The sequence below is a fragment of the Pristis pectinata genome, chromosome 3, assembly GCF_009764475.1.
Source record: "Pristis pectinata isolate sPriPec2 chromosome 3, sPriPec2.1.pri, whole genome shotgun sequence".
Taxonomy (NCBI): domain Eukaryota; kingdom Metazoa; phylum Chordata; class Chondrichthyes; order Rhinopristiformes; family Pristidae; genus Pristis; species Pristis pectinata.
In genome coordinates, this window is record NC_067407.1 from 81261091 (window position 1) to 81281599 (window position 20509).

The following is a 20509-nucleotide window of genomic DNA, read 5'->3' on the forward strand; positions in this document are numbered from 1 at the left end:
ATCTTCTTGCCAGTACCACCTGGGTAGCCTGTGGGCATCCCCAATGTGGTAACGCCAAAGGTGTGGTAAGGCTTGGGCTTCACCCGGCCCGTCATGCCTGACAACTGTGCAATGTGCTTAGTCGATGCTTACCTGCTAAACACACTCAATCCATTGTGTTGGGCTTGTGATGGACAAATCACCGGTGATGCTCTGTTACCTCAATCAGTATAGGGCATAGTTTTAAGATGGGGGACGGTGGGGGGGGCAGTTTAAAGAAGGTTTATGAGGCAAGCTTTTAACACGGAGAGTGGTAGGTGCCTGGAATGTACTGCTGGGGAAGAGGGAAGTGGTAGAAGCAGATATCATAGCGACATTTAGACGGGCACGTGAACAGACGGGGAATGGAGGGATACAGACAATGTGCAGTTTTAATTGGCATCATGGTCAGCACAGACATTGTGGGCCAAAGGGCCTGTTCCTGTGATGTACTGTTCTTTGTTATTATCATTTCCACTCAGTTAATAAATAATGTATTTATAATTCAGCTATTAAGATTACATAAGCTTGATACAAAGAGGTGAAAGAATGCTTTCAACTCTGAATCCTGGATTAGTAAAGCAAACAACAGCAATATTTATTTACAGAAAGACTTTAAAGTAGCAAAATATTCCAAGGAGCTTTGAAGGAGCAATAACACATAATTTGATGCCAAGCCAGGCCTGGAGATAATAGAACAGGTGACTGAAGGTTTGGTGAGTTAAAAGGAAAGAAGTAGGAAGGAAATTCCAGTCGTCCAGGAAGGAAATTACAGCATCACGGCTTGGTACGGCAACTGGTCTGCCCATGACTGCCAGAAACTGCAGAGAGTTGTGGACACAGCTCAGTGCATCACAGAAACCAGCCTCCCCTCCCTGGACTCTGTCTATACTTCTTGTTGTCTCGATAAAGCAGCCAGCATAATCAAAGACCCCACCCACCCCAGACATTCTCTCTTCTCCCCTCTTCCATTGGACAGAAGATACAAAAGCCTGAAAGTACGTACCACCAGGCTCAAGGACAGCTTCTATCCCACCGTTATAAGACTATTGAACGGTTCCCTAGTACGATAAGGTGGACTCTTGACCCCACAATCTACCTCGATGTGACCTTGAACCTTATTGTCTACCTGCACTTTCTCTGTAGCTGTAGCCCCTTATTCTGCATTCTGCTATTGTTTTACCTTCCACAACCTCAATGCATTGTGTAATGAATTGATCTGTATGAATGGTATGAAAGACAAGTTTTTCACTGTACCTCAGTACATGTGACAATAATAAACCAATTCCAATTTGTTGGGGTTTTAGTGGCTGAAGGCATGGCTGTCAGTGGAGCAGTTAAATTCAGGGGAACAAGAGGCAGAATTGGAGGAATGCAGAGATTTCGAGAGGGAAGCAGGGCAGAGAAGGTTCTGGAGATTAGGAAGAACAAGTACATGGATAGGTTTGAAAATGAGGCTGATAAACTTTAAATGTGGGGCAGGAGGGTTTGAATGAGCAACTAGTGTTGTTTGGTGAATACTGGGTGGGAGGAGGGGACTGATTGAATGGGACAGTGCCAGTTGGGAAATGGGAAGTGGAGCTTTGGGTGATCTCAGTCTATGCAGGGAATAGAAAGAGAGAGGCTATCTATGTATGCATTACAGTAGCCCAGTTTAAAGGTAACAAAAGCATAGATGAAGCGTTTCAGCAACAGGTGAAACAAGGCAGGGATGGCGAGGGGCAAAGCTAAGAGGTGGAAACAGGTGACGTGATTGGTGTTGGGGACACAAGGTCCAAAGCTTATCTCAGAATCACAATGTGATGCCAAGGTTGTATGTTCCAGATCCTGTCGGGGAGATTTGGAGCCAGTGGTTAGGCAGCAGAGTTTGTGGTTGGGATTGAGGGCGATGGCTTTTATCTTCAAGACTGGAGGAAATTTTTGCTCATCTGGTTCTACATCTCAGACAGGTGTTTGGTTGGACTGTCCATTAGCAGGAACCTACCCATGATTGGCAGTAGCTTCTCAGCTAGCAATGGGGAGTGACAGACTGGGTAGTAGTCCAGGTGTCTGCTGGTTTTAACAGAGTCAGCCATGGCTTTCCAATGGGGACTGGAAAGGCATTTAGGGAAAATAATTTGCAGGCAAGGCCACAGGGAAAGAGCAAGGGAATGGAAAGGACGAGGCTTCCCAAGGAACTGGGGTGGACACAATGGGCCAAACGGCCTCAATCTGTGCAGTAATGATTCTGTGGCTGGATCAGTCTATACCTCGTGTTCTCCTTCCCACGGTCGCGTTCCTGCCTTGTGGCTGCATGGATCCTAACAACATTCCTGTGTCTCAGCCACTGCCGCCTGGACTGTTCTCAAGGCCTTTTTTGGGAGCTTGCACCATCAAATGCCTTCTTGCTTCATTTTATCTCTGATCGCCAGAGACATTGAAAACCTGAAATTCACTTAGAAGATAAGAAATTGACTTAACTGCATATAATTAGGCATACTAATACTAAAATAAAGTTCAAAGGAGAGCCAGACTCTTGACTTCACATCGGTTCAGTGAAAGTCAATGACCCCAGTTGAACCACTTATAGAAACAAAGTGTATCCGGTCCCTCAGCTCGGTAGAGTGCTGAACTGAGTCTAGGAGCAGAGTGAGAGGTCCAGTACAGCCCTATTTGATCTCCAATGTATTCTGTGCTTGTGTGCTGCAGTCCGCTGGCGTGGAAACTGGAACGTGCTGAGATGCATCCATCCAGTGGTTCCCCAGCTGGCTTCCAGTGCAGTACAGCCCAGTGATTCTGATGACCCAGTGTCTGTTGGAATTGAGAAAGTCTCGACCCAGGCATTAGTGGATATGGTTTATATCAGATAAAGCTCTGTTCGATGTATCACTAACCAGGATATGTTCTCCCCTTGCCTGGGTGAGTGCAGCTTCAGTAACACTGAAGAAGCAGGATGCCATCTGGGACAAGGCAACCTGTTTGATTGATACCCCATCAGGCATCCTCAGCATTCACTCCCTCCACCACAGTGGTAACAGTGTGTTTCATCTACAATATGTGCTGCAGTTGCTCACTTCGGCTACTGTGATAGCACCTCCCAAACCCATGATCCCTCCCATCAAGGATAAGGGCTTCAGAAACAAAAGGATTGTTGGTGTGGGAGATAAAGAAATCTTCCCAGGTTGGTCTTGGGCCTGTTGCTGGGGCAGAATAGATAGAAGAAGTGAACTGTACTTAAACTGTGTTTTATCTCACCCTTCAGGATACCCAAAAGCCAGTAAATAATTTTGTAAAATGGTCATTATTATTTAGATCAACATACAAGCAACCCCCCACGATACAGGGGGTCGTTCCTAGAAAACGAACTGCGTCACGATTTTCTGTAACGCGAAGCCGTGTCAAGACACGAGTTGAAAAAAAATTGTTAATTTTATTCCGTATCTCATATTTTTGGGTAGTGGTTTGTGAACTTGGGTGACCAAAAATTTAGGTCTTAGTGCTAGAAGAGATAATTGAGATGAAAATGAAGATGAAGAGAGCTAAGGGAAAGATTTCAAAACAATTTTAGAACTGAGGCATTATTTAATAGGGTATCATGCAGATCAGCAAACACGGGTGAAGGGAGAGTGAATGACCTCAGGTTTGTGCAGAGTGCAACAAGAGAGAATGACCAGGAGAGAGCTGGAATAATCAAGTTTAGAGACGACAATGATATGGATAATGGAGTCGGTGGCAGTTTAACTGAGGACATCCTAAAGTCTGTCACTGCATGGTTTTTCCAGGTCTTCTTTCCTTTGCTGTAAGGTTTATATGTGTGGGATAACTTCATGCACAAATTGTACTCATGCTTTAATTATGCACTACCCATAGCATAAGTGTTCAATAACTGGGTAGAATAACATGGATTGTAATATTAAACTCCACACAGTACAGGACTCATAGCTTTGAGAATGTGTGAGAAATGTGATTGATCAGGAAAATATTCAGGAACCTCTGAGGAATGCGTTCTTGGGAATGCCGAGGTTTAGAGATCATAATTTACCTCATTGTCAACTATGGGTTACAGTTGAACTGATTAGTGAATAAACAAAATGGATAATAAATATCTACAGTGCATGGTATTATCTGGATTAGTTCTTAACATTCTGTGAGAGTGCAAAATGTCGATAGTCAGTTGGCGCCCCATATTACATATCCCCCCGTTTTTATCTTGATTGCATTCAACGGAAATAAAAATCAGAAGTGGTATAAAGCGGGCTGATGATTCACTGGCATACAGTTTGCATGTTTATGTGAAATGAAATCAGCAGAATCTGCTAATTGTGTACAGATTAATGAAAACACAGTTGACCGCAGAAAAAGAGAACAGAAAGCAAAATTGCAACACCCAGTGTATTCTTATTATTAGAATAAATGTACGTTTTAAATGTTGTAACCTTGGGAAGTTCTGCTTGTCAATTTGAATCAAATGCTGATTGTGAAAAGTAAACCCCTGCTTTTCCCATGCATTTAGATTACTTACATTCACCTGAACAGACAGCCGGGTCCTTGGTTTTATTATCTCATTTGAAACACAGCGCCATTGACAATACTGCACTTCAGCTGGGGCTGAGCTAAGCCAGGGTTGAAATGGGTGATTAAACCCAAATTGTCTACAGTGCGTGGAGTCCGATGGGGCACAGCACAGTTAGGTTCTGACTGTCACTCCCTCTTCCGTGCAACAGAACTGGAGGCAGAATTTCTTATGTGTAATCTCTGTAAAGTACAATCTTCAATGCCATGTGAACTTTTATTTCATCTCCATGGATTCTGTGATTGGGCCTATCCAACTGGTGGCAGTTAGGGGCTAATGCCCTTAGATGTGGACTGACACTGTCCAAAATATATCTTCTGATAGTCACACAAGCCAGTAGAGTGAAGAGTCTTCCCTTGGATTCCCACTGATGCAGCGCAGGTGAAAGCACATTCATGTAACCTACTGTATTAACATCTTCAATAACTTAAGGCTTTTGTTAGTGAATTTAAACCTAAGGTTTTGGTAATTCTATTCGATAATCCTTCCTTTGAAATTTCCTCTACCTTAAAGTATTTCGCAATCAAGGGTGGCAATGCATTCCCAGGTTTTTAACCAAATTTTTGGCCCATTTTTCTCCCTTTGTTCTTTTGGCGTTACCTGTTGCTTCCAGGTTTCTCAGATGTTGACTGCCACTTGTTCCCCTGCCAAGCATCTTTCCTTCATGCTGCTGGGAGCATCAAGCCCCATTTAGAGTGTACTGTCTGACATCAGTAATTGGATGGTGATAAGGAACAGGAAGCCGGTCTGTGTGTCCTTTCAATTCCTAGTTTAGCCACGCAATGCAGCTCAACTACATAGAGCTAAGGTCTGCTCACAGTGTAAACCCTGAACTGTAACCAGCCTTCCTAGACCCCTATATCCTGGTGTTCAACCAGATGATAACTATATCCCATTCCCTTGGCTGATTTAATAGAAGGAGGTTTCTTTCCTTGGTTCCTCCAACAACAGTGAGAATGGCAACCTGCATTTCCCTACCATCTCCACAGGAATCCTCTTCAATCAAATTTGACCCAGACTGCTTGCGGAATTATTAGGATAGGTGAATATTTACTTGACGGAAGAGAGGTTTTATAAGGAACTTAAAGGAGAAGACTGGTTTAGAGTGGGGAAATTCTTTAAGTTAGTATCCAGGCAACTTAAGGTATGGCAGTGTGATGAACATCAGGGATGTACAAAAGGGCAGAATTCAATGAGGGAAGAAATCTTGAGCTCAGTGTTGGAGTTGACCAAGATCGAGGTGCATTGTGAATCATAGGCTCTAAACATACTATGGTGCTGTATCCAGGAAAGATTTAATCCAAGTGAAGGAAATCCTTGGGATAATCCCTGAGGGATCATAGTTTCAATTTGGGTTGTTCTGTCTTGAGTGAATATTATCTCTGTGAGCCTTGATAGGTGAATTGCTTCAAGGCTCATTGAAGATGAGAAGAACATAATCCAATTTGAGCTGCTTCCTGACATTAAAGTGTACAAAAGCTCTGTTGTAAATGTTTGGCACCAACTGTGAATACATTCCTAGTTCTGCGCTTTAATTGTTCAGAAACTAGTTTAAATAAGGACTGACACAAAGCCGGGTAACATTTCTGATCCTCCTGGCCCACAGAGGGTGCTGTTTTTTAAAATAAAAATACTTCCTCTGACTACTGCTGGGTTTCCAAGGCCCATTATTAAATTTAAATTGGACTTGCAACTACGCTGTGGGTAGATGTTGGGAGTTAAGGTCATGTTCGGGTTTTCTACCCTACCACTCCTACCCTCTCCTTCAGGTCTTCATGAATGAGGCAAGTTGTTTAAGCATGGTCCCACCACCTATACAAACGCTCCATTGGACATGGAAGTTAAAGTTCAAAATAACCCCTTTATAATTCTTCAAATATAATCTCGCTTTGTGTTCATTTTAACAGTGAAATAGAAGTAAATCTGTATCAATGACAGTCTGCAAAAGCAACATGAGGGAAGGCGAACCTTTGTTACTTAGGAAGAATGATTACTCTTGATAGGTGAATTCCTGTTTTTTTAACTCCTGAATTTAATTCTAAAATGAAAGTGCGGTAGGCTGGAACTAAAAATGTGCAATTTATTTGGCATCTGTACAATAAAAAGTTGGATTATTTGAGTTGTATGTCCTTCTTGGACGAATATATCTGCTGAGATTAAGGAGCACTATTCTACTTACCAGATACAGTTACATTTAAACTAAGCCATTCTGGGTGTTAGAGTGATTACACTGTGGGATGGTCCAGCTGTTACATTGGATGTGGTTTGGACCCATTTGTTGAGGCCACAAAGGGCAAATTCCTTTTTACAATAATTCAAGTTTTTCCCTTCAGTATAACTGTTCATTTTAAAATTGTATTTATTTTAAACAAACATTTTTACACTACATTCAGTTCAACAGTTCATACTTGTCTAATATAGTTATCATGTCTCCTGGCACTTTACAAAAATGTAACCAAATTTTGCATAAGGGCACATAATGAGGTCCCTGGACAGGTGACCAAACAGATGAGCTCATTTAAAGTGAGCATTGTCATCAAAGTTCAAGAACAGCTACTCTCCTTCAAACATTTGGTTCTTAAACCAACCTGCACAACCCTAATCACGACCTCAGTATAGCAACACTATGACCATGTTGCTCTACAATGGACTTTTTTTTGTTCTAATTATGTTCGTTCTTGTAAAAATTGTTTCATTGGTTTAATTTGTTTTTCTTGTGAATGTTGTATATCTAATGTTATGTGCCTGTGATGCTGCTGCAAGTAAGTTTTTCATTGCACCTGTGCATACATGTACTTGTGTATATGACAATAATCATGACTTTCGTACTTTTGACTTTTCCCAAAGATTTTTGTGCTAACGAAGAGTAAATTGCAGCTGCTTCAAAAATGTCCTTATTTCACTCAACCTATGATTTCTATCTTCAATCCATTTTATTCAATAAGCTCCTTTGTTCTGTTGGATTGAACATGCCTCATTATGGTGCTGCATTCTCTTGGAGGAACTTTTTCCTCTTTCTGCATCCCCTTGACTTTGAACTTAGATCAACGTTCTGAAGACAAATGTAGGACCCTTACAGTCAGAAAAAGGGGGATTTATAATGGGGAACAAAGAAATGGCAGAACAATTAAAATCATACTTTGGAGCAACAAAGTGTCCTGATGCAGAGTCTCAACCCAAAATGTCAACAATTCCTTTCCCCCCCACAGATGCTGCTCGACCAGCTGAGTTGCTCCAGCAGGTCATTTGTTGCTTCAGATTCCAGCATCTGTGGTCTCTTGTATCTCTGAATTCGTACTTCGGTTCTGCAGTCACAAAGGAGGATATGAATAACCTCCCTGAACCGTTGGGAAAGTAGGGTCTAGTGAGAGGGAGGAACTAAATGAAATCGGTATTAGTAGGGAAATTGTGTTAGGAAACTGAAGGGATTAAAGACCAATAAATCCCCAATATTTTAAAAAGGTTAGAGAAAACATGGAATTATAGATTGTTTAGCCTGACGTCAGTGGTGGGGAAAATACTGGAATCTATGACAAAAAATGTAATAGGATTTGGAGAGGTGTGACAGGGTTTGATAAAGTTGACACAGATTTGTGAAATGGAAATCATGCATAAATCTACTGGAATTTTTTGTGGATATAACAAGCGAAATAAATGAGTGAGAACCTATAGATGTGGTGTATGTGGACTTTCAGAAAGCCTTTGAAGTCTCACATAAGAGATTAAAGCACAAAGGATTGGGGGCCATGTGCTGATATAAAAAGGGAACTGATTGGCAGTCAGGTAACAAAGAGTAGGAATAAATGGGTCTGTCTGACTGGCAGCCAGTGACTGGTGGGGAATCACAGGGATCAGTGCCAGGACTTTAGTTATTTGCAGTATATATTCATGATTTGGACAAGGGAATTAAATGTAACATCTCCACGTTTACAGATGACACAAAGCTGGGTGTGAGTGTGAGCATTGAAGAGGATGCAGAGAAACTCCAGGTTGATGTGGACAGGTTGAGGTTATGGGCAGATGCAGTTAAACATGAGGTTATCCACTGTGGTGACAAAAACAGGAAGACATTATCTTAAGAGAAGAGGGGAGGTGCAATGGGATGGTGTTCTGGTGCACACTCGCTAAAGGTAAGCATGCAGGTCCAACAGGCATTTAAGCTGGCCTTCCTAGTGAGATGATTCATGCACAGGAGTAGGGATGTCTTGCTGTTATACCCAGCCTTGGTAAGATTGCACCTTGAGTATTGTGTGCAGTTTTGGTCTCCCTATCTAATGAAGGATGTTCTTGTTGTGGAGGGAGCTCAGCGAAGATCCACCAGGCTGATTCTTGGGATACCCAGCCTGAGGTATAAAGAGAGGTTGGGTCATTTAGGCTTATGTTCACTGGAGTTCAGAAGACTGAGATCTTATGGAAACCTACAAAATTCTAATAGGACTGGACAGATTAGATGCAGGAAGGATGTTCCCAATGGCAGGGAAGTCCAGGACCAAGGGTCACACACTTAGAATATGGGGTGAGCCATTTAGGATTGAGATGAGGAAAAATTTCTTTTCTCAGAGAGTGATGAACTGTAGCAACAATGGAAAGCAATTGAAGCCAAATCATGAAATACAGTATATTCAAGAATGAGTTGGTTATTTTTCTATGGGCCAGAGATATCAAGGGATTTGGAGAGAGTGTTGGAACAGGGTATTGAAATCGGATGATCAGCCATGAATGACGGAACAGGCTTGGTACTAAATAGCCTTCTCCCCTCCCATTTTTCTCTGTTTCAATAAGAAGTTATTCTGTGTCTTATTTACTATGTTAGCTGCACTGGTGTTAACTGTGGTTCAAAGATGGCTCTCTTAGCTTTAAGTCAAAAAGTTCTGGGTTGAAATCCTGCTCCAGAGACTTGTCTATATAATCCAGGCTGATGCTTCAATCCAGTGATAATTAGGTACAGTGTCATCAGTGGTGTTGTCTTTTGGATGGGTTGTTAAACCAAGGCCCATGGTAACAGAGTAGGGGGGTTCTCTTTAGTGTCTTTGCCAATGTTCATCTCTCAACCAATTTCACTGAAAGTGATAATCTGGGCATAGCATTGCTGGTGCCTTTCCCATATTTGAACAGTGACCAGACTTTGATAAGTACTTCCTTCATTTCTATAGAGCTTTGGACATCCCAACATCTCGAGTGGCTTCTCTTTTCCTCTTTCTCTCTCCTCCAAGAATTGGCTGACCAAGGGACATTGAACACAGTGAACTAGAAAGCAGCCTCGGAGAGAGTTTGCATAACTTATCACACAATACCAACGTGATGAAACCCAAGCTTGGTTGTGATGTCAGGAGACACTTCCTCAAAGAAAGTATGATTAAATGGTCCTCTGAACAGCATGGTAAAGGGAATCATTAACAATAAAAAATATGTATGCTTTTATAGGAGCCCAAAGCTAATGGCATTAAGCACAAGTCTCATTGTTAAATACAGATGGGCATTCAGGAGAAACATTTGCTTGGAGTATATTGAAAAATGAAATTCTGTATCACATGGAGTGGTTGAGCTGAATAGTAGAGATCCATTTAGAGAGAAGTTGGATAAACATGAAAGAGAAATGAATGAAAGGATATTTTGGAAGAAATGAAATGAAGCAAGCTGGGAGGAGGTTGGTGTGGACCAAAAACTTAAACCTGTCTACGTTGTAGAACATGTAAAAACCATGGTGGTGTGAAACTTCGGGTGTTTGGAAGGGTGGGATAGATGGACTGAAGAGACACTCATTCATGCAAATACTTGTGGCTCGGCAGAGAACCCTAACTACAAGAGGAGGAGTCTGGAATTTTCCACTTTGGACTTCTTGCATTGTTGCTGGTTGTAGAGGAAGAGTGGAACTTGGCCCTTCCATCTGAGGAAAGCAGAGATGGAAGACTTTCTAACATTGCCTCCAAAAATTTGAGTCTTATTTTATGCCTTTTTAAAAAAAAAATCAAATGCTTATTGGCGTTTTTCAATTTACCCTTTATTCTGTTGTTCCTAGGCTACTATGTGACAAGTTACACTCTGGAGATGCATGACAAGCGGCTTGGCCGGAGACTGATGGAGCATATCAGTGAGAACACCACAGATGCTAAGGCATCGTCGCCTCAGTACAAGAATTGTACAGAACCTGGTAAGGGAATTGCAACTTCACTGCTCCATGGGCAGGAGAATTCATTGGGCAATACTGAAATGTTACGTGGCCTTTGATATGAATACTGTTGTGTTTGTGGTGGGTGACATGGTTCTTTGCAATATCCATTACCAGCTATATTGCTCAGATGGAGCTGACCATATTCCCACTGAGAAGCAGGGACAATTGGGAGAGCTGTTCTCGGTCACACTGTTGACTAAGTCAGGACAAGTCTGTTGAATTACCTATTCTGTTAAATGTTGGGAAAATGGGAGAAAGTAACAATATTTTAAAAAGGGATGATGTTGTCAGACAGTTTCAGAGTTGTCACGTAAGATTGTTTGGAACTGATAAATAGCTGAAAGCTGTATAGAAAATATTGTGAATTCCTTAAAGGATGGTACAGCCAAGAAGGGACAACTAAGTGGAAATTGGTGCTGATTGCTAATTGGTTATGTTACTTTGCATTTTTTATTGGTATAAATTGATACTGCTTTTTATTGGTATAAATTGATACTGCTTTTTATTGGTATAAATTGATACTGCAGTCTTGCCCAGCAGTTGACCTAATGCACTCTTAGTTTTGGTATCCATGAACTACCTTTGCATGGAAGATAAGTTTTGATGAGGAGAATCTGATTCCACTCACAGAAGACTGATAAGGGGACAGGATATATTTAAAATAATTTGGCTAAAAAAACAGGGGATATTTAAAGATAAGATTCCACCGAGTGAATTGTTATGAACTGGAATGCACTGTCAGAATGAGCGAAGGAAGTTCAGCTGTGAATCTCAATATAGAATTTGATGCATAGTTGACAAGGAAATGTTTTCAAAGGTAAAAGTAATTGGGTAGCTCTTTTGAAAGTCTGACACATGAGCAGTGGGCCAAATGGCTTGCAGCGATTCAATGATTCTATCATTCTTATAAGCTTTTACCACACTCCCCTAGACACTGCCAGTTCCATTCATTTGAATCCTGCTTTGGAATCGAGATAACAAAAATTAAATTCAAGGCCTGCTTAGATGCATCTTACACAAATTCAGATGTAAATCTACCTATCTAGGGTGAAATTGTTTTCATATTTAATCACAGTTGTACATTGTAACAAGTTCATCTGTGTCTACACATACGACTTTTTGGACTAAAATGATGTTTGCATTCAGATTAGATACTTTGAATTTGGAATCAACAATTCACAAGAAAATTGCCCACAGGTAGAATTTTATATTCAGTTCTTCCATCTATCCAGTAGCATCAATCACTCCCATAAATGGTCTGACTGTTTACTTTATTGTGAGTTGACTAACCTTGGCCATAGCTACTTGTGCAACAGCTTAACAATAGCACGCTTGGTGAAATTGTTATCTAGTCTTTCATAATAAACAATGTCAATCTCCCCAGGGGTGAAGAGAACAAATGAACATACTGAGTAGAAGGTTAACAACCGATTTGTCCAGTCCAATTAGTGCAACTTGTGTCTGCAGATTGACGCAAAATAACAAAGAAGCTACGTTTCCCAAATCAATGGACCAATGGCTATGATTTCTGAATATACTCTCCTGCATTTACATAGTACAGTAGCCTTATTTCTTGACCGAAGTTGCTCTGATTATTTGCTGTACCTCTACTGTCTTATATCTATTCATCATGGCTAAATGGATTGTACTTTTATAATGTACTGGCTGTGAAGTGTTCAATACAATCTTAAATTTTGTATTGTTTCCCCATAAATAATCTTGGTATTTGCTGCTTAACTTCTGTTTGGGTTGAGCTATTTATTTTATAAAGTGCCTGTGAGTGGTGTGATTTCAGGAGCATCTTCTACACACAGGCATAAATTTCCCAAATTCCAGAAGTATGAAATAAATCTGCCTATTGAACCTATTGTGTTGAAGGTGAAAGAACAGCATTATAGTCAAATGTAATATTTTAAGGTTATAACAAATTTATTTGAACACTACCCTGGATACTGTCTGGTGTGGAAAAATCATACAGAGCCATGACTTATAATGAGCTTGTGGGTCTTAATTACTTTGGTTGGGTTCAGGGAACTTGCCTGATGGAGGAAAATCAGTTGGGGTCCCTGCTTGCTTTTTAGTAACCTGTATGCAGAATGTTCAACTTCTCTGAGCTATGGTGGTGGAGTGACATTCACGTCTGCCACTGTAGGGGTTGTCTGTGAGGGTCCTAACCTTCCCAAGCTTCAGGTGCCTGTGTGAAAATTCTTTTAACATGGGATGGCCTTTGCACACCAACTACTGCCTGGTCTTGGTTCTGTGGCCAGGGAGGGTGGGGCGGGGAAGTCAAAGATAAATGGAGACAAGGCCTTGCTGTATGGACATTCAAACACACACGTAGGTGCCTGTTAGTGCATGTGCACACCCTGTCACACCATCACACACTTACACGTCCGTGCTGACTGAACCAAAGTTTGTGCCTACTTACATGTGTGTATTTATGTCCAGGTAGCAGAGCTTGGACTCCAGTTGTCTTGGACCCTCCATGCCACTGGATTGTGACCTCACTCTGTCAAGTCCACGTGGTAGCTGATGTGCAGCAGCCACCTCGCATCAATAGAGACCATGGCTTAATCAGCTTCCCCTCCTCAACATGAGTTCTGGGACCAGGAACGTCTGTTTCCTCAGGAACAACACCAACAGTGACAGACCTGGGTGTGGCTCTGCTCTTGTATCCTGTGAACTCAGACCTCTGATACTGACACTATTATCCTGAATATGTCATGACAGGAGATGGCCAGTTGAGAGAACAAGGCAGTGGCTACACTACCTACTTGAAGGGGAAACTGGAAGTGGAACACTATCTTCGTGGGCTGAGCTTTTCTGGCAAGAGTGAGCTGGTCTGGTGTGTCAGATGTTTCCCCCCAGTGGGATGTCCTGATCCTCCTGCTCACTGTAAGCTGGAACCAGCATGCCGTAGTCATCAGTGTGTATTCACTGGCCAAGGAGGACTCCTGCCACTTTGAGAAACCCCTGACCATCTCCTAGAGAGAGACAAACTGATCCTCCCTGGGTGTTGTCAATGTGAGGGTTGGAAAAGACAATCAATTTTTGTCAAGAAAGGTGTGGGCAAAACTAATTCCCAACTGAGTCCTCCCTGACAATATGCTTGGAGCACGGTCTTGTCATAACCAACATCCTGTTTTGTCAGAGAGACCAGCACAAGGCCTTATGGTAACACCTCCAATCCAGGCAACGGCAGCAGTTAGATTATGGTGTCAACAGAAAATGAGCTGCTGGAGGAACTCGACAGGTCCGTGGAGGCAGAGGGATGGTCAACGTGTCGGGTCGAGACCCTGCATCAGGACTGAGCCTGCGGGGGTGGGGTGGGGTGGGGTGGAGATAGTCAGTATAAAGAGACGAGAGAGAGGTGTGAGGCAGAGGCGGCAGGTAATAGGTGGAACTAGGTGAGGCGGGAGATGATGGGCATGTAGAACGGTAGAGCACGGTACAGGCCCTTTGGCCCACAATGTTGTGCTGACATGTTATCCTGCGCTGCAATCTATCTCACCCTTCCCTCCCACATAGCCCCCTATTTTTCTTTCATTCATGTGTCTATCTAAGAGTCTCTTAAATGTCCCTAATGTATCTGCCCCCACAACCTCTGCAGGCAGTGCGTTCCACATACCCACCACTCTCTGTGTAAAACAAAAACTTACCCCTGACATCCCCCTTATACCTTCTTCCAGTCACCTTAAAATTATGTCCCCTCATGTTAGCCATTGTGGCACTGGGAAAAAGTCTCTGACTGTCCACTCAATCTATGCCTCTTATCATCTTGTACACCTCTATCAAGTCACCTCTCATCCTCCTCCTCTCCAAAGAGGAAAGCCCTAGCTCGCTCAACCTATCCTCATAAGACATGCTCTCCAACCCAGGCAACATCCTGGTAAATCTCCTCTGCATCCTCTCTAAAGCTTCCACATCTTTTCTATAATGAGGTGACCAGAACTGAACACAATACTCCAAGTGTGCTCTGACCAGAGTTCTACAGAGCTGCAACATCACCTCTCGGCTCTTGAACTCAATACCCCGACTAATGAAAGCTAACACTCCATACGCCTTCTTAATAACCCTATCGACCTACGTGGCAACCTTGAGTTGGGAACTTGGGTGGAGTTGGGAGACGGTGGCCAGTTTGTCACAGGTAGGGACGGATAAGGAGAGAGAAAAAAGGGGGCAGGTGGAGCCAGGTGGAGGTAGAAACGGAGGCTGGAAGGTGATAAGTGGCGGCACAAGAGGCTGCAGATGCTGGAATCGGATAAGGAAGGTGACGTGGAATCAGATAAGGGAGGGTTGATGGGCAGATGGAGGAGAGGAAAGGAGAAGGTGTAGTGTGGGGTGACAGGCACATGGAACCAGCTGGGGGAGGGCACTGAAACTGGGTAATGGGGGGGGGGGGGCGCGCGGGGGGAGCGAGACAAAGCAGAAGATCCAGCAATGCGCCGATGGCCATGATACCCGTGGATTCTTCAGCACTGTTGAGGCAGGCGACCTGTGGCCCAAACACCCAAAGACCCCACCCCGCTGAAAGCTGGAAATGGAGGTGAATCTGTCGATGGCAGGAAGGTAGTTAATGCTGGTAGGAGCACTTTAAAGCACTTGTCAACTGGGACTCTACCCTTGACACGAGCTCCCTTAATTCCATCCAACAGCAACTACCTGGTCCAGCTGGATGGCTGCCCAGGTCAACATGAACTTGGAAGGGCCAGCTGAAAGGCAGCAAGGCCTTGGGAAAGGACGGAATCCCTATTGAAATTCTAAAATGTGACAAGGGGAATCTCAGACACAAATTCACCGCCTCATCTCCAACAGCTGGAACACATGCCAGGAGACCTTAGAAATGCTATAATTGTGACTGTCTTCAAGAAATGCAGGAGGGGGACACCAATCAGTATGCATGGGTGTTTTTCACGCTGCCGATCGAGAGGGGTTGTGAAGTATCCTTCTCAAATGTGGCTGCCCTGGGAAATTCTTCCTCTGTTGCACAAACCGATTTTCATCATGATGTCAGTCTTTGCTGAGAGTTGGATTCCAAGATATGGGAAGCAGCTGATATTGTTCACAATCTCATTGAGAAGGTTCATGGTCGTGGGTTTGGAGGCTGTGGTTGTTCACTGGGGTTACACTCAGTCAGTTCCAACGGGTAGGGCACCTTGTTTGCCATAGGTGGAGCGATTGAATTCAGGGATGGAACACGCCTGACATCAGATTCCAGAAATGGATGCTCTATTCTGAGTTTTGTAATGGCAAGAGATTATCAGGTGGGACAAACGAAATGTCTGCGGGATGAGTGAAGAATCCCTGACCCATGGTGGTTCAAAATGGAGAAGGAGCACTGGAGAGGGTGCAGAGGAGATTTACCAGGAAGTTGCCTGGGATGGAATGGTTCAGTCATGAGGAGAGACTGGATAGGCTGGGTTTGTTTCCATTGGAATGGATAAGACTGAGGGGGGAATCTCATAGAGGTATATAAAATTATGAGGGGTACAGACAGGGTGAATAGTGAGAAACCGTTCCCCTTAATGGAGCTGTATAAAACTAGAGGGCCTCGGCTTTAGATAAGGGGTTAGAGGGGCTTGGGCAAGAAAGATTCTCACCTAGAGGATGGTTGTGATCCAGAACGTACTGCATGAGGTGGTGGAGGTAGATACTCCAACAACATTTAAGAAATTATCTAGATGAGTACTTGAATTGCTAAGGCATAGAAGGTGATGGACCAAGTGCTGTTTGATGGTGTCCTTGATGATTGGCATGGAAATGGTGGGCCGAAGGGCCTGTTTCTGTGCTGTATGACGTTTGGAAAAATACCAAGATCCCCAATTCTCTTCATCAGAAGTATGCAGGAAACTCAGCATAAACAATGGAAGGAACACATCACCTCCCAAGTGACCCGCAATCCCCCTTATCAAACATCTGCCCCAGCTGTGGAAGAGTCTGCAGGTCCTGTATCGTTGCACCCCAGTGACCTCCAAATACAGAACCATAGTGGGACCAAACCATCCTTGATCCCAAAGGATTGCCTGAGAGAGGGTAGAATGTGTGTGGATATGAATGGTAAATGATAAAGGATTAGCCTTGAATCTGTAGCCTTGATGGAGTGTCCAACCTGCAGAGGAGGCATCAAATGGAGTGGTATTGGTTTATTATTGGTTTATTATTGTCAAATGTACCAAGATGCAGTGAAAAGCTTTTGTTTGCGTGCCATCCAGACAGATCATTCCATACACAAGTACATCGAGGTAGTAAAAAAGGAAAAACAGAATGCAGAGTATAGCGTTACCGTTACAGAGCAAGTGCAGTGCAGGTAGACAACTAATGTGCAAGGGTCCCGACGAGGTAGATTGAGAGATCAAGAGTTCATCTTTTGGCTTGCAAGAAGTTTGTTCAAGAGTATGATAACACTGAGATAAACAGTCCCTTGGTGCTTCACAGGAGCTTCAACAAACCAAATTTGGTACATAAGACAAAAGGAGATATCCATAACCAAAAGCTTAATGGAAGGGCTGGATAGTTTAGAATGTTCTAAGGGAGGGAAATGAGGTAGAAGAGGTTCGGCGAGGGAATTGCAGAGATTGGCAGCTGAGGACATCGCTGCCAGAGGTGGAGCGATCGAATTCAGGCATGTCAAGAGGCTAGAAATCTCAGAAGGTTATGGGTCGGAGGAGGTCACTGGGATAGACAGGAGGAGAGGTCACAGAGGAACTCACAAGTAAGGATGAGAATTTAAAATCACTTGACCAAGTGTCAGCGGGAGGTCAGTGAGCCAAGAGTGAAGTAATTTGCTTCATCACAATGAAACGTGCCAGAAATAGTAAAGCACTCAGTTTAATTTTGACTGCTTTAGAGCATTATAGAGGAGAGGAAACAAATCCCTTGTGTGGTGACATCAGGTCTGTCAAAGAAAGTGCATGTTAGCGGTATTGGGGACTTGGCAACAATCTGCAAACCATGTGATGCTGACAAGGAAGGTACAGGCTGTGTTAGCTGCATTGTGGTCTGAGCTGCCTTGAATCAGTAGAATTTTTTGAGCTCAATTACTTTGTGATCCTGCAGACACCTGGTCTTAATGTAATGGTGGTCCTTGGTTTATGAAGGCAGAAAGTGCCCCATTAGAAAGGAAATCTCATAGTTTTCAAGTTTAACCTTCCAGTAAGTGAACAAGCTCAAAGCTAAAACTTAGTTCACACTTACTTCTTGGACTTAGTTATCTGAGTAAGGAAGTGTGACCTCAAAATGAAACTGCTGCTGCAAGTTCCTGTTTACAGTGTATTATCTTGGGTTCTCTCTAACCGCCAGCGTAACTTCTTTTGTTAAATTCTGGTTAAAATATCTCTTTTTTCCTTTCATTATTAGTATTCACTTACAGCAGTCTGCATTTACAAATGATTTCTAAACTCCCGAGGGCTAATGGTGCTCAAGTACTAGTCATAGAGTTGTGGAGTCATACAGCATGGAAACAGGTCCTAACCCACCAAGCTAGTCCCATTTGCACGCATTTAGCCCATATCCCTCTAAACCCCTGTTATCCATGTGCTTATCCAAATGTCTTTTAAATGTTGTAATTGTACTTGCCTCAGCCACTTCCTCTGGCAGCTTGTTCCATATACCCACCACCCTCTGTGTGAAGAAGTTGCCCCTCGGGTCCCTTTTAAATTTTTCACCTCTCACCTTAAACTTATGCTCTCTAGTTTTTAGTTCCCCTTCCCTGGGAAAAAGACTACGTGCATTCACCCTATGACCCGTCATTATTTTATACACCTCTATAAGGTCACCCCTCAATCACCTACATTCCAAGGAATAAAGTCCTAGCTGTCCCAACCTCTCCCTATAACTCAGGACCTCGAGTCCTGGCAGCATCCTTGTAAGTCTTCTCTGCACTCTTTCCACTTTAATGGTGTCTTTCCTATAACAGGTTGACTAAAACTGTACACAGAATCCAAGTGCAATTTCACCAACGTCTTGTACAACTGCAATATAATGTCCCAACTCCTATACTCAGTGCCCTGAATGATGAAGGCCAGTGTGCCAAAAGCCGCCTTCACCACCTGTCTACCTGTGATGCAGCTTTCAGCAGACGTATTCCTAGGTCCCCTGTTCCACAACACTCCCCAGGGCCTGACCATTTACTGTAAAAGTCCTACCCTGGTTTGACTTTCCAAAGTGCAACACTTTGCACATCCAAATTGAAAGCCATTTGCCAATGTTCAGCCCACTTACCTAGCTGATCAAAATTCCCTTATAATTTTTGATAACCACCTTCACTGTCCACAGTACCACCTATTTTAGTGTCATCCACTGACTTACTTACCGTGCCATGTACATTCACATCCAAATAACGAACAACAAAGGTCCTAGCGTCGACCCCTGTGGCACACCACTAGTCACAGGCCTCCAATCTGAGAAACCACCTTCAGCTGCTACTCTCTGCTTCCTACCACTGAGCCACTTGCGAGTCCACTGGTCTGGTCACTAGTCATTTTCCACAATTATTAGTCAGTGCTTTCAACTGAACAGATTTGAGGGTGGGAGGGAAAGTGCCCGGTTTTCTGGAACTTCAAACATTTCTGAGAGTTAACCGCTATCAAAATTTGCATAGAATCATAGAAAATTTAGGAAACAGGAGGCAATTTGCATCTGTAATGAACAAACAAAAAGCTACCCAGCATAATTCCAGCACTTGGCCTGTGGCCCTGCAGATCACTGCCCACCAAGTACACATCCAAGTACTGTTTAAATGCGATGAGGGGTTCTGCCTCCAACATCCTTTCAGGCAGTGAGCTCCAGACCCCTATCACCCTCCGGCTGAAAAAAAAATCTTTCCTCATCTCCCCTCTAATCCTTCTACCAATAATTTTAAATCTATGTCCTCTGGGTTTTCACTCCTCTACTAAAGGAAACTGGTTCTTCCTGCTCCTTGTTCTATCTCTGTCTTCTATTATTTAATACTCTTCAACTAAGTCTCCTCTGAGCATCTTCCATTTCGTGTTTCTCTTAAAAGGGGGTCAAAAACCAGGAGGTGTAGAATTAAAGGACTTGTAGATGGAGTAGAGGGGAGATGCAAAGGTTTATTATCATGCGGAGGTATGATAAACTGGAGGCAGAAACCCCCAGCATTTGTGAATGTTACACGGATGTGTATTTGAAGAACAGTGACATGGAGGGCCATGGGTGGAAAGTGAGGTTAGGCTGGTAGCTCTTTCTCAACCAGCACCTACACTTTGGGCTGAATGGCCTCTTTCTGTGGTGTAAACTTTGTGGCTTTCTGTAACTTCTGTTAGTAGTGAGCTTTCAGGTATTTTTCCAAGTTCACAAAACAGCAGCTTTACTTTCAAGTTCAAGTTATACTTTATTGTCCTTCACCCAAATGCTACAAAACACATGGAGGGACGAAATGTCGTTTCCCCCAGACTCACACAACAGAGGACATACAATAAACGCAGGCAGAAAAATTGTGCAAGTACAAATAGTGCAAAAAACGGTATATACAGGATACAAATTAGTGCAGGGTTAGTGCAAAACCGAGTTGGACGAAGAAAATACAGAACTCAGTGTGTTGCACTAAATGTATAAACATGTTCAGCAGCAGCCAAAGTTCCTATACACCATTGTGCAAACCAGGACTTTTGACGCGGCATTTGTCTGAAACTGCCTCCAGGGTATTCAGGAGCCTGACAGCCTGGGGGAAAAATCTGTTGTACAGTCTAGTAGTTCTGGCCCGGATGCTCCGGTACCGCTTGCCAGACAGCAGTGGGACAAATAGATCG

General features: G+C 43.2%; 1 protein-coding gene across 1 annotated transcript in view; it reads left to right on the forward strand.

The window, feature by feature from the left end:
• Positions 1-20509, forward strand: part of slc24a3 (solute carrier family 24 member 3) — a 299931-nt gene that overhangs the window by 22986 nt on the left and 256436 nt on the right. Inside the window, exon 2 of the mRNA XM_052012278.1 lies at positions 10590-10721. Coding sequence (XP_051868238.1) covers positions 10590-10721 — 132 coding nt within the window. The remainder of the gene's footprint in view (positions 1-10589; positions 10722-20509) is intronic.